This window comes from Myxocyprinus asiaticus, chromosome 40 (genome assembly GCF_019703515.2).
Source record: "Myxocyprinus asiaticus isolate MX2 ecotype Aquarium Trade chromosome 40, UBuf_Myxa_2, whole genome shotgun sequence".
Classification (NCBI taxonomy): Eukaryota; Metazoa; Chordata; class Actinopteri; order Cypriniformes; family Catostomidae; genus Myxocyprinus; species Myxocyprinus asiaticus.
The window spans coordinates 25281244-25306353 of NC_059383.1; the positions used below are offsets into that span (position 1 = coordinate 25281244).

Genomic DNA, 25110 nt, shown 5'->3' on the forward strand with positions numbered 1-25110 from the left:
AGCCTGCGACCACACACCTAACGCAGCCGGCGACTCACTCTCCTCACCTAGCGGAGGACTCACTCTCTTCACCCAGCCGCCGGCTCACTCTCCCCAAGCAGCCGGCAACCACACACCTAACACAGCCGGTGACTCACTCTCCTCACCCAGATGGCGACCCACACACCTAACGCAGCCAGCGACTCACTGTCCTCACCTAGAGGAGGACTCACTCTCCTCACCCAGCCGGCGACCCACACACATAATGCAACCGTGACCACACACCTAACGCAGCCGGTGACTCACTATCCTCACCTAGAGGAGGACTCACTCTCCTCACCCAGCCGGCGACCCACACACCTAACGCAGCCGGCAACCACACACCTAACGCGGCCGGCGACTCACTCTCCTCACCCAGCTGGCGACCACACACCTAACGCAGCCAGCGACTCACTCTCCTCACCCAGCCGGCGACCCACACACCTAACGCAGACGACGACTCACTCTCCTCACCTAGTGGAGGACTCACTCTCCTCACCTAGTGGAGGACTCACTCTCCTCACCTAGAGGAGGACTCACTCTCCTCACCCAGCCAGCGACCACACACCTAACACAGCCGACGACTCACTCTCCTCACCCAGCCGGCGACCACACACCTAACGCAGCCGGTGACTCACTCTCTTCACCTAGTGGAGGACTCACTCTCCTCACCCAGCTGGCGACTCACTCTCCCCATGCAGCCGGCGTCCACACACCTAACGCAGCCGGCGACTCACTCTCCTCACCCAGACAGCGACCCACACACCTAACGCAGCCGACGACTCACTCTCCTCACATAGCAGAGGAATCACTCTCCTCACCCAGCCAGCGACCCACACACCTAACGCAGCCAGCGACTCACTCTCCCCATGCAGTCGGCGACCACACACCTAACGCAGCCAGTGACTCACTCTCCTCACCCAGCCGGCGACCACACACCTAACGCAGCCAGCGACTCACTGTCCTCACCTAGAGGAGGACTCACTCTCCTCACCCAGCCGGCGACCCACACACATAATGCAACCGTGACCACACACCTAACGCAGCCGGTGACTCATTCTCCTCACCTAGCGGAGGACTCACTCTCCTCACCCAGCCGGTGACCACACAACTAAAGCAGCCGACGACTCACTCTCCTCACCCAGCCGGCGACCCACACACCTAACGCAACCGGCGACTCACTCTCCCCACGCAGCCGGCGACTCACTCTCCCCACGCAGCCGGCGACAACACACCTAACGCAGCCGGCAACTGACTCTCCTCAACTAGCAGAGGACTCACTCTTCTCACCCAGCCGGTGACCCACACACCTAACGCAGCCGGCGACTCACTCTCCTCACCCAGCCGGCGACCACACACCTAATGCAGCCGGTGACTCACTCTCCTCACCTAGCGGAGGACTCACTCTCCTCACCCAGCCAGCGACCACACACCTAACACAGTCGACGACTCACTCTCCTCACCCAGCCGGCGACCACACACCTAATGCAGCCGGTGACTCACTCTCCTCACCTAGCGGAGGACTCACTCTCCTCACCCAGCCGGCGACCACACACCTAATGCAGCCGGTGACTCACTCTCCTCACCTAGCGGAGGACTCACTCTCCTCACCCAGCCAGCGACCACACACCTAACACAGCCGACGACTCACTCTCCTCACCCAGCCGGCGACCCACACACCTAACGCAACCGGCGACTCACTCTCCCCACGCAGCCGGCGACTCACTCTCCCCACGCAGCCGGCGACAACACACCTAACGCAGCCGGCAACTGACTCTCCTCAACTAGCAGAGGACTCACTCTTCTCACCCAGCCGGCGACCACACACCTAACGCAGCCAGTGACTCACTCTCCTCACCCAGCCGGCGACCACACACCTAATGCAGCCGGTGACTCACTCTCCTCACCTAGCGGAGGACTCACTCTCCTCACCCAGCCAGCGACCACACACCTAACACAGCCGACGACTCACTCTCCTCACCCAGCCAGCGACCCACACACCTAACGCAGCCGGCGACTCACTCTCCTCACCCAGCCGGCGACCACACACCTAATGCAGCCAGTGACTCACTCTCCTCACCTAGAGGAGGACTCACTCTCCTCACCCAGCCAGCGACCCACACACCTAACGCAGCCGGCGACCACACACCTAACGCAGCCGGCGACTCACTCTCCTCACCCAGCCGGCGACCCACACACCTAACGCAGTCGCCGACCACACGCCTAACGCAGCCGGCGACCCACACACCTAACGCAGCCGGCGACTCACTCTCCCCACGCAGCCTGCGACCACACACCTAACGCAGCCGGCGACTCACTCTCCTCACCTAGCGGAGGACTCACTCTCCTCACCCAGCCAGCGACCACACACCTAATGCAGCCGGTGACTCACTCTCCTCACCCAGCCGGCGACCACACACCTAACAAAGCCGACGACTCACTCTCCTCACCCAGCGACCCACACACCTAACACAGCCGGTGACTCACTCTCCTCACCTAGAGGAGGACTCACTCTCCTCACCCAGCCAGCGACCCACACACCTAACGCAGCCGGCGACCACACACCTAACGCAGCCGTCGACTCACTCTCCTCACCCAGCTGGCGACCCACACACCTAAAGCAGTCGGCGACCACACGCCTAACGCAGCCGGCGACCCACACACCTAACGCAGCCGGTGACTCACTCTCCTCACCTAGCGGAGGACTCACTCTCCTCACACAGCCAGCGACCACACACCTAACACAGCCGACGACTCACTCTCCTCACCCAGCTGGCGACCACACACCTAATGCAGCCGGTGACTCACTCTCCTCACCTAGCGGACCCACACACCTAACACAGCCGGCGACTCACTCTCCCCATGCAGCCTGCGACCACACACCTAACGCAGCCGGCGACTCACTCTTCTCACCTAGCGGAGGACTCACTCTCTTCACCCAGCCGCCGGCTCACTCTCCCCATGCAGCCGGCAACCACACACCTAACGCAGCCGGTGACTCACTCTCCTCACCCAGCCGGCGACCCACACACCTAACGCAGCCGGCGACCCACACACCTAACGCAGCCGGCAACCACACAACTAACGCAGCCGGCGACTCACTCTCCTCACCTAGCAGAGGACTCACTCTCCTCACCCAGCTGGCGACCACACACCTAACGCAGCCAGCGACTCACTCTCCTCACCCAGCCGGCGACCCACACACATAACGCAACCGGCGACCACACACCTAACGCAGCCGGCGACTCACTCTCCTCACCTAGTGGAGGACTCACTCTCCTCACCTAGCGGAGGACTCGCTCTCCTCACGCAGGCTGCGACCACACACCTAACGCAGCCGACAACTCACTCTCCTCACCTAGTGGAGGCCTCACTCTCCTCACCTAGCGGAGGACTCACTCTCCTCACCTAGCGGAGGACTCACTCTCCTCACGCAGGCTGCGACCACACACCTAACGCAGCCGGTGACTCACTCTCCTCACCTAGTGGAGGACTCACTCTCCTCACCCAGCTGGCGACTCACTCTCCCCATGCAGCCGGCGTCCACACACCTAACGCAGCCGACGACTCACTCTCCTCACCCAGACAGCGACCCACACACCTAACGCAGCTGGTTACTCACTCTCTTCACCTAGTGGAGGACTCACTCTCTTCACCCAGCCGGCGACACACACACCTAACGCATCCGCTGACTCACTCTCCCCACGCAGCCGGTGACTCACTCTCCTCACCTAGCGGAGGACTCACTCTCCTCACCCAGACGGCTACCCACACACCTAATGCAGCTGGTGACTCACTCACTTCACCTAGCGGAGGACTCACTCTCTTCACCCAGCCGGCGACACACACACCTAACGCAGCCCCCGACTCACTCTCCCCACGCAGCCAGCAACCACACACCTAACGCAGCCGGCGACTCCCTCTCCTCACCCAGACGGCTACCCACACACCTAACGCAGCCGGTGACTCACTCTCCTCATGCAGCTGTTTCATATTTTCTCATATGTAGGCACATGTGCTTTCACACAATCTTTACCTTAAGTTCAACAGCAATATACCATGTAAAGGTAATGTTTGAGTAGGACAAGTCAGCATACAAATAGCACCAATCTGTTACCATAAGATGCTTTTTTTAAAGTTCTCAATTTATACCTTGTTTGTATTGCTTACTCCTTAGCTAGCAATACTGTCCATACACTAACAGTGCTAGCTAGCTACAAGATCACACTCTACAAAAGCACGTTATCAAAAAGGCAACCACGTTTTGCGTGAATAGCATAAATGCAACATTTAAACATGGAATAATTAATCAAGTGCATGTGTCAGTGACAGTTAATAAATATGCAAACTTACTTCGAATTATTTGCCATTCTTCATTCAGTTCCAGGAGAAAACGCTTTTGTGCTTTGGCTATGGGCTTGAACAGAGAATATGCTATATCATTTCTTATTTTTACTTCAGGGAGTTTAATATTATGCATCATCGCATAATAAATAATTCCTAAATGACAGCAAAAACCATGTTTGTGATTTCTAAATACAGTTAGCCTGCTATTACTAAAAATAGTTAGACTATCTCAACAGATTAGCCAACTTTTATTTATTTTTTTTATTTTTTTATAACAAGACAAGACACATGTCAACATACAAAGAAAACGACTGGCAAATTTAATTTAACTTAATTCTAAACTCTGACAATAGTTTATGAAATTCCACTTACTACTTTTTTTTTTTTTTTTACTCCGAGAATAACAAATACAGAAACTGACGGCGGGAAATGTGTGGCGTTAGATCCTCTAGTGTTTGCGAGTCGACTCCAAAATAGTCGATTCCTTGACTCTAAATAGTGTTAGAGTCGACTCTAGTACATAAATTCCGTTTCTGTGTGTACGAAATCGCTCACTCATTCAGTCATACTTATATAGTGCATGGATGTTGAGTGCATTATATCAGAAAGGAGTTAATTAAATAAAGTGCGAAATTCGGACGCTGACGTTAGCTGACTGTGAAACGTAGATTTGCGAAGACATCGAAGGTTTTCTCTCAACTGCATCGTAAGGGTTCATACATTACTGGAAGCTTTTCAACATTGTGTACGCTGCGGACATCTGGTGGTCAAAGCGATGAATAACACATAAGAAACTGCTGTGTCTCTTTACAGATGCTGGTTCTGCAACTGATTTTTATTTTAAATAACTAAAATTAATTTGTTAAAGTGATTAAGTCGTTTGGTTGTATTGGAACTAATATAACTCAAATAAATAAAACAAATTCATAAAAAGAAAATCTGCGATCCGTCTATTTAACCATGCCTCAGTCCTTCTCCTTCGTCTGTTATTTCATAGACTCATATAGGCTTCATATATGAATTATAATATAAAACAAAACATTATAATGGATTAGAGTAAGGAAGACCACCCTGCGGATGCTTGAACCAGATACTGAAGCAGTCACGTGGTTTTCAGGCGTCGGATGTCGTAGATCATGCTTTTGGTAAAAAAATACATAAATACATTAATTAAATAAAGCTCTGATACAGCGTTTCAATGAAAAATGTGGATGTTGTTTTTTGGTGGTCAATGTAACATAATTTAAGAAAAGGGGAGAGGATATAATTAGTGGATATTAGGTTCTCTATTAGCCAATTTCTGCTTATGAATGTGATATTTCTCATAAATCATAAAGATATTATGATTGTAGTATTATGGTCAGCGTTTGAACCGACAGATGTACGAGAAGTGACGTCACACAACTGGCAACCGCGCTTCCAGACAAGCAATTTTTTATGAGAAAAGACTGAGCAGCATTTAGCATTTCACAATGTAATATTTAATTGTAATGTAAATAAAATGCATTATTAGGGTGATACCTTTAGTTTATAGTGCAGAAGTAAAAGTAGGCTTTTTGAAGAACGTACAAACATTTTCAACTTTATTATAATCTACAGAATGTTATTTTAAACATCTATTGTCTTGCCTGTAGAACCCGGGAGTGTTGCAGCGAAGCATTTGTTTGTAAAAATGAACAACATTTATTTAAGGGACATCATAAAACAACCCAAATGCATCAGAGTGAGTCGCCTATCCAGATGCACCTCCGGCTTCTCAGCAGTCAGCGCCGTTCTATCAGTGAGTGACTCAATAGCTGCTCTCAAAAGCTGAGTGGCTTACCTCGGCAAGTCTTTAGTCTTATTTTTGAACCATTTCGCACGTTATACCTTTCCCCGCATCAGCTCTGTGCTAGGGAGATCGATCAGGAACCCTGTCGTGCCGCCCCAGAGAGCGTTGCCGCTCTAGGCGCCTGCCTATATCGCCTTTGCCAGGATCCGCTACTGCCAAAGACCATCTTTAAATAGTAAGTTAACTTTCAAAGAAAATATAGACATTGTACACTGCTCGATACGCTGAAATCAAGCGCAGGTCTACATAGAAATTACAACTTAAAAACAGTGAATACGGAAGCAAAAACGCGTTGGGTGTGAACGCCCCCCAGAAGAATCACCTACCTGAGAGAAGACGTGTTTCTTAGCCACATATTGCACTGTCGGCAAAATATTGCTATCCGCCTTTAATTTTCTCGTACGTATTCGCAAAAGTTGTCACTAAAACATTACAACTTCACCTAACTGAGTTTTATGGAGCAATAGAAGTTCATTTCGGAGTGAGGGAGCAGATGACGTGCAGTGGGAGGATCTCCGTGTGAACTTGCGGTAAATTACCAGTTAAAGGGATTATTTGGAAAAAGCATCAAACAATAACAACTGTCGGCTAATAACAGCACTACATAAAAAATAAAAATCCCCTAAGGCATTTGGCTACAATATCGACGATTTTCCAGGGTAGGTCACTTCCACTGAGAGTAATAATTTTGTATCTGAAATTTTAAATGTGTTCTTACGATGTTAATGGGGAAAGTTTTCACGAAATGTCAAGGTGTGTCCAATGAACTTTATGAATATGTACTGTGTGTCCAATGGACTTTTTTTTCTCTTCTGGATAACAATGTTCAACGGCTTGGGTTTAGCCAAGACTCTAAAGGTATGTAGCTATGCAGAAACTGACCTTTAAAAATAAACCAACCCTGAGAAATATTCACTGGAGTGACCTGCTCTCTACTATTTCACATTTGCGATTGTGGGGGGAGATCGGAATAGATTTATATGGTAAAAATGTGTTAAATGGAGATGTGAGTCCTACACTCTTATAAGTAGCCACCAGAGCATCATATTAGCCTATATACTACTGTATGTAATAAACAAATCCACAGATGTTTAGAATTTTATGAATGCCAGACAATTGTTCAAATTAGGTGGAAATCTGCTGAGCTTTCTTAGGAATTCTAAAGAGGCATTATTTATAGCATTCTAGGGATTTAGACTTTGGATGACGGTGATATAATACTGTAGGCATATAAAGATGTGGACTTCTAGAGAAGGTGTCAAGGTGATATATAGGGATGTAGACTTCTAGTGCAACATGATCACACAGGGAGTCAGGATGTTGTTTCTGAGAGTTCCAGTAGTCTAAGATTGGCCACATTATGCAGATTTACTGACAATCTCCCATCAGACATTTTTGCATTGGTTGAAGCATGTTTACCTTGCCTTTGTTACATTTTCCCCCTCAAACATTACATTTTTACTACACTGATGGTTGATTTTAAGTTGCATTCCTCTTTACTGTATTACAGCCTGTAAGTTGCATTCCTCTTTACTGTATTACAGCCTGTACAGCTGAAAACAACTCACTTCACAACTCACTTTTGGCACCCCTCCGTGGAAATTACACCCAAAAAAATGGAGCTCACACATGCCCATATGCCCAACATCAGTTACTGCTTTGGCCACTGGGGACAGTGTTTCCAATTTTAGTAAGCACAGACCAATTTTAGCTAAAGAAAAGTCTACCCACTGTTTCCGATTTTACCAGGACATCAGTCCGTCTAGTGACATGAAATTCCATTCATGATAACAGTGACCTGGTGATAAGTAATGATATACACTTCTAGTTACAGTAATACAGACTTCTAGTGATCATGACATATAGTGCATTCAGAAAGTATTCAGACCCCTTAATTGTTTTTTCACATTTTGTTATGTTACAGCCTCATGCTAAAATGCTTTAAATTATAATTTTTTTCACATCAATCTACACCCAATACCCCATAATGACAAAGCAAAAACCATATTTTTGATAACTTTGCAAATGTATTAAAAAGAAAAAACTTAAATATCATTGTGGTGATGTGGGTGTGGTCGAGCGATGTCTGTGGAGAGCAAGGCCAGGAGAGGAAGAACGGTAAGGATTGACACCTGTGGGAAATCACCTCTAACAGCTGTTTTGTGTTGCAGTGAGAGCTGGAGAGGGATAAAAGGGCAGTCCAGACTGCTGGAGAAGAGAGAGACAAACGCAGCAGATTGATCTGTGCATTTATGTGTCGTGCTGAAAAGCAAACCATTGTTGCAGACTGAAAAGTGTATGAATAAAAAGATTTACGTTAGATTGTTTGCCCGGCTCTTGCTTCATCCATCATAAAAGAGCTAGAGACGTGTCACAGTGGTGATGAAACCCAGGATTAGGAGGAAGAAAATGCCACCAAGGAGTCCTCGCTGCTGGCCGAAGTAATTAAGACCCTCGGCAGCATCCACCAAGCCCAACATCAGGCTCTACTTGTGCTGCGTGTGGAACAGGAGCAGCAGATTCAGGCACTCTTCCAAGCTCAAGCAGAGGACCTGCAGGTGCTACAGAGCTTGGTACACCAGGAGGGGTCTTTAGCCGCAACCCTGGACCCACCTATGGCTGTGCCGCACATCACACTGATGAAGATGGGAGTTCAGGACGACCCGGAGGTGTTCCTTGAGCACTTTGAGCGGACAGCTAGAGCATGGAAGTGGCCCAGCAATCAGTGGGCGGCCCGCCTATTGCCGCTGTTGTCCGGGGAAGCCCAACTTGCGGCCCGACAACTCCCTGCGTCCAACCTCCTGGTGTACGAAGACCTGAAGACAGCCATCATGCAACGGGTCTGCTGAAGCTCAGAGCAACATCGCCAACACATCTGTTCACTTATGCTCGGCGAGCTCAGCCGCCTGTTCGCATTCCCTTGACAGCTCTGTGACACCTGCCAAAGGTGGCTGCTGGCTGAAGATCACAACGCCGAGGAGATACTCGATCTGGTGGTACTGGAACAGTTCATCGCCCGGCTACTGAAAGGGACAGCAGAGCGGCACCAACCGGCATCACTGGATGAGATGGTCCAGCTGGCTGAAGACAATATGGCGGCGTATCCGGGGGCCAGCGAGCCCTCTTCTCTCTCTCTCTCTCTCTCTCTCTCTCTCTCTCTCTCTCCTCCCTCCCCTCACCCCAAAACCGGTTCCCTGGTCCCGTGGGCCGTTCAACCCGTTGGTCTTCCCTAACCCTCTCTGCTCTCCCCCACAGGCTTGTGAATTTGCTGCCACAGGTGTGGGCGTGAAGTCTGGGCCGGTCTGCTGGAGCTGCGGAGAGCCTGGGCACTTAACTGGGTTGTATCCTCCTTTGTCTGAGTGTCCTGCATCCCTCGATACCAACCGATCCTTGATCAGAGCCTCAGAGCCGGGGCCTGTCTACATCAGCTCCGCGTCAGAATGACGTTAGGGAGGGGGAAGTCTCAGCTTCCCCAGCCCTTAGAGGATTCCCTGCAGGAGATTTCCCTCTGGAGCAGACGCGAGACGAGACCCTTAGTCACGCCTTTGACCAAGTGAAAGTGATTGATGGTAAATGCCTCCAGCCAGTCATTGCACTCGCAAATCCGTACTTTTCAATGATCAAGGATCGGTTGGTATCGAGGGATGCAGGACACTCAGACAAAGGAGGATACAACCCAGTTATTAATACCGAAGAGCCGTCGGGAAATGCTATTCCAGATGGCTCATCATAATCCAATGGCGGGTCACTTAGGGCAGGAAAAAACACTAAACTGTCCGGCCATTCGCGGGGATGTTCGCAGGTGGTGTGCGGCATGCCGTGAATGTCAACTGGTGAATCCGCGGTGACCCCAAAAGTGCCATTGTGCCTCCTTCCATTGATTGAGGTCCCCTTCGAAAGAATTGGCATGGACCTCGTAGAGCGGACAGCACGCAGACATCGATTTGTGTTGGTTCTGGTGGATTACGCAACATGATATCCGGAAGCAGTGCCTCTGCACAACATCTCAGCATGAAGTGTTGTGGAGGCACTCTTCAGAATTATCTCCAGAGTTGGGATTCCGAAAGAAATACTCACTGATCAGGGCACTAAGTTTATGTCACATACACTACACGAACTGTACAAATTATTGGGGATTAAATCGATTCGGACCAGTGTTTACCACCCCCAAATGGATGGCTTGGTCGAATTATTTAATCAGACCCTAAAGAATATGATTTGTAAGTTTGTGCACGAAGACAATCGAGCCCCTATTATTTGCAGTACGAGAGGTCCCGCAAGCCTCCACGGGGTCCTCCCCATTTAAATTATTGTTTGGGCATCGAATGCACGGCGTGCTCAATGTCCTATGGGAAAACTGGGAGGAGGGACCTTCAAACAGTAAAAACGAAATTCAATATGTTCTTGACCTGAGTGCAAATCTCCACATACTGGGGCAATTAACATGGGAGAATTTGAACGTCAAAGTCAGCTGTATAATAGGGGTACTCTGCTGCGGGAATTCACACCGGGACATAAAGTCCTTGTATTTCTCCCCACATCGAGCTCTAAATTACTCACCAAGTGACAATGACCCTTTGAGGTCACACGGCAATTTGGGGAAGTCGATTATGAGGTTAAACGAACAGATAGAGGCGGGGCACATCAGATTTGCCACCTCAATCTCCTAAAACCGTGGAGAGAGGTGGTCCCCGTAACTTTGGCGATGGTGGTTCCGGAGAGAGAGGACCGGAGGTGAACTTGACCACCAATCAAGTCACCCCAATCACTCGCGGAGACCACCTCTCACCATCACAAGTCACGGAGGTTGCCAGTTTGCAAGGAGAATTCGCCGATGTGTTCTCGCCTTTTCCCGGCTGTACAAATCTCATAGAGCACCATATCGAAACAATCCCAGGGGTAGTGGTACGTAGTTGTCCCTACCGATTACCTGAGCACAAAAAACAAGTGGTTTGGGAAGAATTAAAGGCCATGGTAAATATGGGGGTAATGAAAGAATCCCACAGTGACTGGACCAGCCCGGTGGTGCTGGTTCCAAAGAGTGATGGCTCGGTCCGGTTCTGTGTGGATTATAGAAATGTCAATGCGGTGTCTAAATTTGTTGCATACCCAATACCTCGGATTGATGAACTGCTCGTTTGGTTAGGCGCGGCTCGCTTTTATTCAAAATTGGATTTAATGAAGGGATATTGGCAGATCCCCTTAACTTCCATGTCCAGCGAAAAGACAGCATTTTCCACAACGTTCGGATTTCACCAATTCGTGATGCTTCTGTTCGGTTTGTTCGGGGCCCTGGCTATGTTTCATCGGCTCATGGCCAGAATCCTCAGACCGCACACTGCTTATGCCGCTGCCTATCTGGATAACATCATAATATTCAGTAACGATTGGCAGCGGCAGCTGAGGTCTGTCCTGAGATCGCTGAGACAAAAACCCAAAGAAGTGCTCAACTGGACTGTAAACACTAGAGAATTGAGTAAAGGAAATTGAGATTTATTTTTAATGAGGATGCATCCCTTTTATTAGATTGTTTCTCAAGGCTCATAGCTAATGCCAGCCCACATTAAATTATACAAGAAAGCTCAGAATTAAGAAAACATCAGAAGTATGTACAACTGTTTAAGATTTGTTTTCCCTTTAGAAAAAATATAAATAACACTTCTTGCAACTGTCTTTGCTATTTCAATAGTAAATGGTGCTTACATTTAATACAGCGCTCTGCAAACTTATGAGTGCACTTAAAGAAAAAGAAAATCACTGAAAGGTGCAATTTGTTTTCATTTTACAATGAACAAATGTACATTTAAAATATATTTATTTCATTTAGCATTAATGGTGATGGAAATAACAAATCCCCCATATTTGGAACTTAGTCCACAAATACAACTCTTTAGTATTTTGTAATAATTGCTGCTTTCATTATTTCTACATAAGGGTTTCTACACCAGCCCATTTATTAACAGCATTACAATTTAAAATCCCAGCATTACAATTGAAATCTCTTTTAAAAACAATGAAACAATGGCTGCCAGTCATCCTGAGGGGTACACATAACCCCCAGTCGGAGAAAAAGGAAGCAAGAATATAACATGATTTAACACTGGGCAAAAAGACCCTCAAAGAACCATGTGGCATTCTGGAATTATTTCACCACACTCTTATATAATGACTTGAGGGCTTTAAGTAGCACGCTTTGTTTCTGAAATTGTTTATCGAAGAACAGTTCAGAAAATATTAGGGGGAGGTTTCAGAACACATATTTATTTTGTTAAAAAAATAGTCTTTTATCAATGGCTTAATTAATTTTGAAATAATTTCACCAGCCAGTATACAGTATAGCCTAATCCAAAACTTACGCTTTAACATATGCAGCATCATATAAGCCCACAGCACATCGCCATATTTAATCTGTATCTTTTGGACAGCTCCCATCTTTTCAAAGCCTTCTATTTTGATCCACTGTTTTGCAGATAAGGGTTAAGAATACACATACACTTAAAAGTTGTCCCAGAAGCCTTAATGAATTGCTACAATAAAAACTACTATTATTATTGCTGGCCATTTCAGACTTTTAAGTTAATCTTTCACAATACAAAAGTAATGGATGTTTAAACCTGATTTGTAATTATTAGTATTTATTAGTTTCTATAATAAATAAAAGAAAAAAGGACAATTTCATTAAGTTTAATAGGATTAAAGCGAATACAAATAAGGTAAAGTAATTAAAGCTGCCTAAATAGCCTAAATAAATGGTCCAGCCAACAAGAAAACACATCGGTCATCATATCTTCAATAACAATTCAATTATGTATATAGAATTAACAGGCACATTGCATAGATATAATTCAGATATTAACTTCAAATTCAAAGTTAAAAATGGGGATCTAAACATTTTTTTAATGTTTTTATGCAATGTTAACAAACTACGTTGAAAATACATTTTTAGACCTCATCAGACCAGAACGGCTATGTGCAATACCGACAATTGCCGATATAAATATTAAAGATGATAAAGCTTAGTAGGTAATTGTTGACTGTTTGCCAGTCAAATTTATAAGCACAACATGTCATTTTAATCAACGGATTGTGGATCAGTCATTGTAGAACAATGATGAACATTTCTTGTCAGTTTAACCTTAATTCTCTTGATTCTCCTGCTCAAAATCCACCAACCACATTCCAAAGTAAAAACAAGACTGACCGTTGATGACTTATTGACTTATCAAATAATTTCTTACCTAACATAAACAATATGTTGGGTGAGTCTGGTTCATTGATATTTTTAATGCTTCTCTAATGTAAAGGAATGTTCCGGGTTCAATACAAGTTAAGCTCAATCGACAGCATTAGTGGCATAATGTAGATTACCACAAAATGTAATTTCGTTTCGTCCCTCCTTTTCTTTAAAAAAGTGAGGCACTTAAAATGGAAATGAATGAGGCCAATGTTTGGAGGGGTTAAAGGCAGAAATGTGAAGCGTATAATTTTATAAAAGCACTAATAATAATGATTCTGTTAAAACTCATGTATTATTTGAGCTGTACAGTTTTTTAAATCTTTTAAATTTAAAACAGTCATTTTAGGATTTTAGGTTTTATTCACATTACATCGTCATGGCAACGAAGATGTAAAATGGCTATAACTTTACACAGAAAAGGTTAGTAAGTGATTTTATCATACTAAAATCATGTTAACATGCATATTAAGTATTGTAGTTAATCTTTTGAAACAGTATTTTAAAATAAAAAAAAAATTGGCCCCCATTCACTTCCATTGTACATGCCTTACTGTAACCCAGATTTTTTCTTTTTTTTTTTAAAGAAAAGGAAGGACGAGACTAAATTAATTTTTGTGGTAATCAATATTATGCTACAAATGCTGTCAATAGAGCTTAGCTTGTATTAAACCTGGAACATTCCTTTAAGGAGATGACTTTCTTTAAGCAATATTCCTACAGTATGGATAACTCTCATTAACTTGACAGTAGACAATGGTGACAATGTACTGCACAGTGACTGTCAGACATAAATAATGTAGCTACAGTTTAACCCTGGCTAATGAGCTGGAACTTAAGTAAAAGGGATCTAGGAGCTGTATGGACCAAACAATAAATAAGTAAATAAATAAATAAATATCTTGTCTACTGTTGGTTTAAATGTGATACTTTTTTGAATGATTGAGAGGTCAGTTAATTGTTCGATTGTGTATCTACACCTCCAAGTACATGTGAATACATTTACTTGGGCATTGGCATCTTTCAGTTTGTAGGCCTCATTTGTGAAACATGAGCAGACCGCATTTCTGTGTAATTCATTTGTAAAACCATTGTTGCGTAAATTGTCGTTTTGAAATAACTGAGACAATTGAGAATGGTTTTATGGATGATTTACTCACAAATTCTTCCTTCTTTGCTGTTTCATGTTTGAAGCCCTATGACAAGAATTGATTCGAATAGGCAGAAAAGACCCATTTTGTGTGTCAGTTACAAAAAGATTGGCAGTTTCTCATTATTACTACTTAGTGATGATTGTCTTATATTGCAATCACATCAGGACTAAAGTGAAGTGCTTGCTTATTCTTGTTGCAATAGCCACTTCATATTCCTTGAACAACCAGAATTAGTAACAGAGAATTCCAACCAGAAGGCAAACAAACCGGAATGTTGTAGTGTTGAAGGATCCTGCATCGAGGGTATATTTTGTTACATGCAACCAGACACATTGGCCTTTAAATAGGACAATAACAGCCAAGCAGAAATTTAACTGACCTAATAAATTTAAAAAACTTGAATGTCTTAAATGATTTTGCTCACTTGCATTGTAAATACAATTTGGATTGACTCATTGATTTTCTGCAGTAATTCAGTCCAATCATTTTGTGTTTCACTTTCTGTTCAATGCTCTACAGTTCATAACTGTCAGTCAAAAGGATTATTTGGTTACAGCATCCACTGTAGATGGCTACAGAGCATCTATGTAGAGTGCATTTGTTCATTTGTGAAAAGTTTGTTCTTATAACGTACCGCTCTTCCGCTCTTGATCCACCCATGTCTGTTCCATAGCCCTAGTCTCTTATTATGTAATCATCTTAAGTGCACAGCCAGGCCAGGGAAATGGATTGGTAGCTTGGTGTATCATGAGAAGAAAATATTCTGAAAAACATCTAGAAGTTCACAACTGTGATGGAGGATCTAGAGTGGTAAACTTCTTTGGCATAGACAAAATGCTCTCGGCCTCTTCATACATCTACAAACAAACAAAAACAAGCAGCGTTAAGACATTTATGTTTCTTAAAGGTGAAATACATAATTTTTTGGATGCTGAAATTCTTCTTTTCCAGTTTAATATGCAGAGACAACCATAAGTACACCCCCCCCCCCATTTGAACAATGATCATACCGATACCAGGGCATAGATTATTCTTCATGGAAATCCCCTGTATCTCCAATAATACTGCACATTTTTTGTACTTTTTTTGTTTTCAGCATCATTCAAAATCAATAGTTTTGAGTTACAGATGCCATTGTAAAAATGTAATATTCACAGTCAGCCATGATTACTTTAATCCATGAGTGAAAGTGTCCAATAACAGGGTGGTTACTGAGATTAAGTGAGTAGTATTTGGCTGGTCATGTGATTCTAACATGGCGGCCCCCATGAGGTGACCCTCTACATGTTTAATAAAACAGTTTTTATAAGATTACTGAATGAGTCTTCATCTCATGTGAGTGCTCATGATTTTACATGTTTCAAAATTACAATTGATTTCTTTTGGAGTAAAACTTTTTTAATGAGAAATTTTTTTTTATAGAACCTGAGACTAATAATGTCTTAAATGTTCTTATGATATGTAATTTCAGTAGCAAAAGATACCTATTACATTGCATTCTGTGCAATCTAGATTAGGCTTGTAAAAGCACAATTATGGTTCAGTAACACAATCCTGTTTGGACATGAGTTAACATGACAAATTTCTCATGAATATTACCGGAATGAACTGAACGTCTTGGAAGAGTTCCTGAATGAAGCGTCGCGAGGCCAGTCTGAACATGCAATTAGCCAGCAAGTAGGAAACTTCAGAATATAGACAGATGTCATCAAACGCATAGGGAAACTTTTCCTTGATTCTGCAAAGTAAGCGAGTTTGCGAGGGATTTTATTCCACATTATTTCATAAAATCAAAACAAAATTCTTTGTATACCAGGATTTCATTCAAATGCACAATTCATGATTCTTCCAATTATAGCAATGCTCAAGTGTGAGAAATGGATTAAGAAACCATTTTGACAGCGTAAATTCAAATCAGCATGGATGAGGTGTCTCCTTACGTGAGGAGTCCAGTTTCATTCCCTTTAGTTCCAACTGAGGAGCTGAGGTTGATGACCAGCCTAAGCACCTCCTTCCTCAGGAGAACCCGGCAAGCTGGAGCATCCTCTGGAATGTTTTTCACCCCTGGCAGAGAGAGAGAGACAGCATGCGCAGATGAACAATTTTACCTCAAGCTATCCAAAATGAAATGCTCGTGACTGAATTTCTAATCTGACTCTTAAAGCTTAAATTTGATTCAAATTGCACTCTGACTGTAAAGCAATTCCAAGAGTTTCCTTACCAAGAACAAGCTCAGTGCTGCGTGTGCTGCCACCAGAGCCCTGAGAGACTGCGTCGCTGCAGCCAGACACTCCCGAGAACTTGGACTGGGGCATGACTTCCAGGTTGTGTACAGTCTGATTGCACCATTCTGAGTATGGAGCATCAGGATAGTCTGAAATGCAAAAAAAAAAAAAATTACGTCAAACCACCAGTTATGGTTTACCAGTAAGAGTAGTGGAAGAACCCAGACGATGTTTCCAGTGCCCTTAGCTCAAAAACAAAAAAGGCTGCAGATTACCTGGGCGGCTTTGGGTGGGAGTGTTTGAATTGCAACCGAGCACATATAACCCTGCACAGTAAAGGCAGTTCTCATCACTGTGCTCCTGCAGGCCGGTCTCTTCCATGCCCAGCAGCTGCTGCTGGTCCGTTCGGCTTACCGCAATCAGCTCTGTAATACTCAACTGAGACCTCAAAACAGAATGCATGGAGCCTTCACTGGAACCTGAGAAAAGAACAGCCATGAGACACACTGAAATGGGGGAAGAAGGGCAGTAATGTTGTGGGGTGGTGGTGCAGACCAGTGGAGCTGACTAACACAACATGTGCCTTTACCATCAGCATCCCCAGAGAAGAACTTTGCAGATCGGTCTTCAGATGGTGGACTCGTCCTCTTCTGGAAGTATGGTATGTCTTTAATCTAAGTAGCACCCATAAAAGGAAGTAAAGTAAGTTCCAGACAAAAATTTTAAAGCCTTTTTTGTAATACCGGTTTACAACTGGTATTAACATTCATCTCGGTTGATCTGATCCCTGATGGACAGCACAAAATTGTGTGTAAATGGGGCCAAATGTGACACTCAAACCACTTTCGGAGATGGTAAGAGATGTATATGCCCACATTGCACTTCTAGTGTACATGCTAATCCATCCTGATGGTCCCAAAATCCAAGGACTGTCTACTCAAGTAACATACTGTATAATTATTGTGGCAAAACAATGGTTTAAACTTCTCTGGCTTGGTACGGCAAAAAAAGAGTTGGGTCAAAATATGATTCTTCATCTTTTGTATACCTGATATCAACATGCCATGATAAAGTGAAGTACGTCACAAATCAGACATCTTCCTCTTGTTTTGATTTACTCAGAAGTGGTCATTGGAGAAAACTTAGATATGCAAGGTGCAACTGGCAATCAGTTGAACACTTGTGACTGAATCACCCAAGACAAATGTGAAAAGGGCCATGCAATAGTTAGTACCTGGAACATGCTGTTGATATCCATTGGCAGTGCAAGGCCAATGTATTCATCAGAGTTGCCGTATGTGGCACTGGACACCATGGAACGCACTGAAGAAGAGCGCTGTAGGGAGGTTTGACTGATGGGGCTTAGAAGATCCTCTTTATCCAAAGAAGCAAAACTCAGAGCCTTGATAAACCTGTGCTTGCAGAGAAAATTAAAGCAGGGAATAGATCAGAGAGAATCTTTGGGTAGAAGTGAGGAAAAATGGAGAAGGAGGTTTCATCTGATATTTTGGAAACTACTTGTACGAGTGCTGCAATATTGCAGCCTTGCTAACAGATGATTGATTGACAAACCAATGTAGGAACAGGCTGGTGAAGCGTATTTGCATTTCACAGAGTGAGCAGCTGTTTGTCATTTGCTGCATCATGCATGTACTTTAGATAAAAAATCTCTACATGCTTCAAGAATCAAATGCATGAATGCAGCTAGTATGGCGTGGGATTTTCAACTGGTTCACATGATAGGCAAACTACTTGGGGAATTCTGCACCAACAGGGACAGGGTTAGGAAGTTCTTTTGAACTACATACAATCAATGAGGAATGAGGAGAGTTTATTTTTTTGTCCTACTGCGAGGAAGCAATTACAAGGACTTAGGAGGCATGGTTGAAGAGAATCAGGTTAAGGTATGGGCTGTGGGAGCGCTATTGAGGAATGAAAAAATAATAAAAGGGCAAAGTTCGACGAAAAGGGAGCCGAGGAGGCCAGGGTATTTAAATTATAAAACTGGACAGAAGTGGATGTTCAAACTGAAAGAGGGATGGGTACATCAGCCCAGGGGGTGGTCCACGCACCGTGGGAGCAGAGATCTGCGATGGAGCCTGCTTGAACCTTGGCCCAGACATCTGAAGCGCTTTTTAGTATACCTGAGAGGGACCATCAGAAACATAGACCACATTATTTCCAAAGGGGAGCAGTGATTTCCAAGGGGCTTTTTTTGGCAGTGTCATTTCCCATCAAATATTAAATGGTGGATTAAAAAAAAACAACAACATTACTGGGCACTCTAGTGCTCAATTCTTGTAATCTGACTGCCTTTACAGTTACATATTGACACTTATAGAAAGGTTACATTTCTGATTAGGGCTGTGCTGATTAAATAATTTTGTGTCCTATTGTGCCGAACTGGACAAAGGTGAAGTGAACCGCACAAGAGAGATTTAAAACTGATCCCACAGATTCAGTCGCTCTCGTGGACATGCTCGTTCTTTCGCCGGTTTGCTGCAGTTCCAATTGTAATCCAGTTATGCTAATGTGATGCATGCAATGTACTGAATCGTGCCATGTATCACACTGTATATCGTATTTTGAGGTAGTTGGCAATACCCAGCCCTGATTCTAATCCTGTCAGGCAGATATGCTTCAACACCACATCACAAAAAAAACAAAACAAAAAAAAACTATAAGGGAAGTCTATGTCAGAAAGAAGAGTGTTATCACACAGAACTTCCTCTTTATTATCTTTACTCTTCTAAGAAATGAGATGTTATGGTTTTATTCATAGTCAAGAAGATACCTGGAAGATAGCTTTGGAGCAGGATAATACCATACAGCTTGATAATAAGCCTTACATGTGGTAATTAACCACCTTTCTGTGGATGCATTTTGTGATTATTGCTTGACCTAATTGATGCAGGGCTTTCAACTCTTCCCCTGGAGGTCCAGAATTTAGTTCCAACCCTGCTCTTACACGCCTGCCTTTGATTAGCTGGTTCATGTGTGTTTGATTAAGGTTGGTGCTAAAATCTGCAGGAGGGTGGCCCTCCAGGAGCAGAGTTGAATAGCCCTGGTGTAAAGTGTCAAAAATTAGATGTGAAAGGAAAGGTGGCTTTATGCCAAAAAAAAAAAAAAAAAGGGAAAGAACCTTCCATCAATTCCAGGTCCAACTGCTTTTACCTGCGTGGCGTGAGTCTGGAGTCCAGGCTGCCAGTTTTCATAGTGATGGCATCAGTAAAGAGAACATCTTTGGCCGGAGAGGCAAGTGCCTCGCTATGGGAGAGGGAGGCGTGGATGCGCTGCTGTTGCAGTCGTTTGAGGGTAGCATAGCCCAGTGCATCCCGTGGGCTTGTGTACATGAAGCTGCAGTCTGTCAGGCTTGAGATGGTTGTAACGGATGGGGATTTAAGGGACTGAGCCCTTCGGGGCAGAGTGTGAGAGGACCCAGGGGGCATCAGGAGCACTGAGTTCGATTTGGACAGGGGCAGATGATTGGACTGGGGTGTGAGAGCATGAAGAGTTTTGATAGTTTGAGTGCTAATGACCGTATTGAGGCTAACACAGTCCGTGTCGATGGTGGAAGAGTCTACACCCCCAACCGTCTCTCGAGATGGGCTGGAACTCATGGAGCTGATGCCGCTGGTGGTTGTGTCAGTGTTGAAACTCTGGCTGCGGCTTTTAAATTGGCTCCCACCCCCAGAAGTGGTGACATCGCCGGCCAACCTTTCTCGACTGATATGCTCTCGCTGGGCGTCTCCACCCCGTTCCACAGCTCTGTGTAGACGTACCTCTGGCTCTCCAATGCTGGATGTGCTGCCCTGGGTGTCCGAAGCCTTGCTGCCCACAAAGGAGGTCTCCAGACTTACGCTTGGGCTTTTTGGCACATGCCCATCAGTAAATACAGGACTGAAGACATCCGCTTGACCAGGAGAAAATATAGAGGGCTCAGTGATGGTGCGAACCCTCCTGAGGCCTCCTAAAGTGGGCTCACCATGGAAGTTACTGCTGCTGCCAGTGCCTTTGGGGTCACTGGTGCTGCGAATTTTTTTTCCAGAGAGCGAGATCAGGAAGCGGTTACGGACGAGGCGGCTGGAGGCCAGGATGGTAAATGGACTGAGGTCCTTTAGAAGTTTGGGCCTGAGGTACAGTGGCTGGTCCTCAGAAAGCTCACAGCTTTCAAATTTATCATCATTCAGGATGTACATACCTGCAAGAAAGGCATTTTTAGCATATTTACTTTTTCAAATGAAAATGTTAAATTTCGCTATTTTTAGCCAAAAAAAAATTATAATGTTGGTGCACCCCTATTTTCCTACCTCACACCTTCTCCATTTATTAGAAAAAGGGATATTTGATTATCATTTCAAAAACACAGACAGATAAAGGTGATGAAATTTAAACGACATTAAAAATACACACATTTTGAAATCTTTAGTTGTATTTGTACTTAAATCAACAGGAGTGCAGTTTCTCTTGTAGAAAAAGTTTGTCCAACACTACCAAGCCCCGGGGTTCTTAACCGGAGGTTACAACATCACCTTGGTATAGGACCATTAGAATGGTGCTATAAAAACTAATTTTGATAATCATGTGCAAAATGTATCTACCAGTCACATAGTGAAAGAACAGAAAACAAAAAAAAGGTTGGGCCACAAAAATGATAAACATTTGAAACATGTAACACTTTTATTTATTATTTGCATGGTAGGCTAGTTATGATTAATGTAGCATTTTTAAAGGTGATTGTGACACTGATGGCTAACAGAAAAAAAGCAATTTGTAAAATATGACCAAAAGTTCTGAAAGTAAATTTTTACATCCAGTATTGGGCACACAACTACAATGTCTGGTTTGTTTTGAAGTGCTGGCTAAAGAAGGCCTAAACTTAAAGCCTTTCCCAAATTCTCTGAGTCAGGATTACTGACTGGGCTTAATCATCAAAAAACAAGTACAGAGCCTGCCCAAGGATAAAAAAAAAAAGATTTGTATCTGTTCCAGAGCACTACAAAGCTGTGTCTGGAAAACCTCTGTGCATCAATGTCAAACAATCCAATTAAGTAAGAATAATAGTTATTTTAGTGGTTAGAATCTGGCATCAAAGCAGGTGCAAAAAAAAAAAAAAAAAAGAAAAAAAGAGTGTGGTATAATGTCATTTTTTCCCCAACATGGCAATATTGGCTCAATCAATGGCTGGACTAACTGTTTGTCCAAACCACGGAAGATGGTGGAAGTGTTTGGACACCTGTTTGGAAACAATCATTATTTTTGCATTTCTGTTTGGTGCAGCTAGTGGTACAGAAATTATACAATTCACCTTTAAAATTACTGGCAATTTATCTAGGCCAGGTTGTCCCACCAAATTCAGCCAAAAACTGACTGAATGACACATACTGTAAGTACCAAGTGGTACTACATTGTATGGAATTTGAGTACTTGAGGAGATCTGTCAAAAAGTGGATCTTGCAACAATACAATGAAACAAACCACTCAAGCAAATCTACACAGAATGGCTCAAAGGGAGCCTATGAAATGGGAAAAGCGAAAAAACATTGTTACAAATGTAATATGTCAATAAAGTGTGGGGAAAGTTGTTTTGTTTTTCAATTACTGCAGATCTGCATTGAGTTCCATGTTTGCATTTCCTGTGTATTGATGTTTATTTTTTAAGTAAAGAGCACTGTTGCATAAATCTACCTCAGTGTAGAGTCATTATTTAGATGTGCACATATATTCTATTCTGAATATCGTCCACACAAACTGCCAAACCCAATGATTACATATTATTTAGCATTCTTTCCTTAAAAAGGCACTGAACATGTAAACTATGAAATTACAAGATTAAATGAAATTTTATCAACTGACAATCCTACCAAGAATTCTTTATATTGCTATTGCTACCATTAGATCTATCCATATCTTTTATTCGTACATGGAAGTGTTGAAAGACACCATCTAATGGGGGAGTATTCTTTTTTCCCAGCATTTTAATACAGTTTAAAGCAGAAGTCTAAGATGATATGCTTGTAATAGGCAGCTATTAGGCAGCAACACTCTGAAAGATGATTAGACCGACTTTCACCCTAAACCACAGTTTTGCAACAGTGAATGTTAGTAATTGCTGAGTGGATGGGAGGAGCACTTACTAGGCTGAGTGGAGTCACTCTCACTGTTGTGTCTGGAGCTGGTGGACTCAGAGTTCAGGCTGAGGGTGCTGGGAGCTGAAGAAAGCTGGATGAGGGGCTGCTGCTGCTGTTGTTGCTGCTGCAGCTGCTGGAGGTTCTGCTGCTGCTCCACCTCATCTGGCACTACTGGCCAAAGCTGCCTGCGATTGTGCCTGACCGCATCCCAGCCATGCAGTTTCAGTAGCTCACAACCCTGCTTAGTTTTCGAAATGAGTCCCAGAACATAAAGACATGTCCTGAGAGAGAAAGGAAAGAGAAACAAAGAGCAGGTTCATGGGAAAGTAATTAGGAAGAGATCAGGGTGTATAAAACGAATGAATGCATGATTGCCAAATAGCATGGGAGGAAGAATTACACAATTCAAATGAGTCACATAAACCCAGTAAAACCCTGCTGACAGTTTCTGAGAATGTAATTTTGAAACTATGAGTCTTCGCAACAACAAGAGGGTCTGGGGGTTCAACATATGCTTAATGCTTGGTCATCTCATGTCTACCCAACTGTGCTGCAATAACTTCACTTTACTGCATACTGTAATTCCAAGTTGACAACCAGTGAGTGGAAATGGAGACTGAATGTTGTAATGCATTTGTAAAATTTTTGTTGTTTCATTTCTGGTAACTGAAACAACATACTGGTACCCATTGAGAAACAGATTTGCACACCTTTTTCAGTATTAATCACTTAATTAAATTGAAGAAAATTTTCCCACACAATTAAATCAATCCTTTTCAACAAAATGCACACATGCATTGTCATGAAATGACTATTTTAACATAGTATAACACATATCGCTACATTATATTACTAAATATTATCACATACATGGCTACTGTTTATAGTTATATATGGTTGTTTATAGTATAGTTTTTTTTCAGGCATACAACAAGAAATAATGAAATAACCATTTTTTAATTTTGTAGAGTACCACATAAAACTATTTGGATGTTAGATAAAAATAAATAAATAAATAAATAAAAATTCTTCAAGATATTATTATTCATGCAAAAATAAATTTTTGAGTGTAAGCCTCATATGGTCAGAAGCATATGCTACTTTAGCTTTATTATGTGTTAGCATTATAAGATCAGATCAGATCCTTTTAAACATGAGGCACAACTGTATGACATTACCTTACTATACACATGTGGCAAGAAATTACCTGCACATGTCAGACCTCATGCACTATCCCCCAGGCCACGTTTCTGACCTAAATGCCATTTCTAAATTATGGTATTATGGCCATATCAAAGGAGCTTGATTCTGGTCAAGACAACATACCCTCTAATAGACAGAACCTCACAGTCATGAGCAAGAGCGACGATGTCTGGAATCACATTCTCCTCCTGCAGGAGGTTCAGTCCCCAGTTAGAAGTGCCAATGTTTCCCTTGAGACAAACAGTTAAGAAAAACAGTTTAGAGTAATGAGTTCACAACTGACTAAAACAACTCGCAAACAAAACAGTTATCACAAAATCAGAATAGAAAACATGCTTCAACATGACTTATTTTCACAAGACGAATACAGAACTCTCTCTCTCTCTATCTCTCTCTCTCTCTCTCACACACACACACACACACGGAACACTCAGCAGCTCACCAGGGCCCAAAGTGCAGCCTTAAGTTGTTTGATGCCCTCCCATTTGTCCAGCACTGGGCAGCGCACTGTGTAGCTCAGATCTGGAACTACATTCTGTCAGAGACATAGAAACAAGGCATTAAATGGAAATCTGTGTCCAATCAGGCCATGTCATAAATCATTTCAAAGCATATACCTGAGCTTCCAGTAAATGACAGCCTGTCTTATCATGTACAAGTTGTCCATATAAATGCACTGGAAGATAAACATTTGGCCTTTGTAACCTGAAAGAAAATAAATTAAGAACTGAAGAAACTCCCCAAATAACACACAAAAACAAAGCTTGTCAGTATATACAGTGCTGTGAAAAAGTATTTGCCCCTTCCTGATTTCTTCTATTTTTGTGTATTTTTCATACTAAGTTGTTTTAGATCTTCAAACGAGACAACATAAAACAAAGGCAACCTGAGTAAACACAAAATACAGTTTTCAAATATATTTTTTTTTTCACTGAAGCAAAAAAGTTATCCAACACCTGTATCACCC

General features: G+C 43.5%; 1 protein-coding gene across 2 annotated transcripts in view; it reads right to left on the reverse strand.

Annotated features, from left to right (window-relative positions):
* Positions 1–11646: 11646 nt before the first annotated feature.
* LOC127430754 (rapamycin-insensitive companion of mTOR-like) overlaps positions 11647–25110 on the reverse strand; it is a 40445-nt gene continuing 26981 nt past the window's right edge. The window contains exons 27-39 of one of the 2 annotated variants that reach the window (XM_051680778.1): positions 24761–24848; positions 24586–24678; positions 24267–24373; positions 22947–23221; positions 19984–21010; positions 18882–18953; positions 18044–18221; positions 17399–17483; positions 17085–17288; positions 16806–16958; positions 16525–16648; positions 16184–16322; positions 11647–15441 (exon numbers count right to left, since the gene is read on the reverse strand). In XM_051680778.1, the coding sequence (XP_051536738.1) occupies positions 15367–15441; positions 16184–16322; positions 16525–16648; positions 16806–16958; positions 17085–17288; positions 17399–17483; positions 18044–18221; positions 18882–18953; positions 19984–21010; positions 22947–23221; positions 24267–24373; positions 24586–24678; positions 24761–24848 (2620 nt within the window). In that variant the 3' untranslated portion in view covers positions 11647–15366. The remainder of the gene's footprint in view (positions 15442–16183; positions 16323–16524; positions 16649–16805; positions 16959–17084; positions 17289–17398; positions 17484–18043; positions 18222–18881; positions 18954–19983; positions 21011–22946; positions 23222–24266; positions 24374–24585; positions 24679–24760; positions 24849–25110) is intronic. The other variant, XM_051680779.1, reaches the window with a different exon arrangement.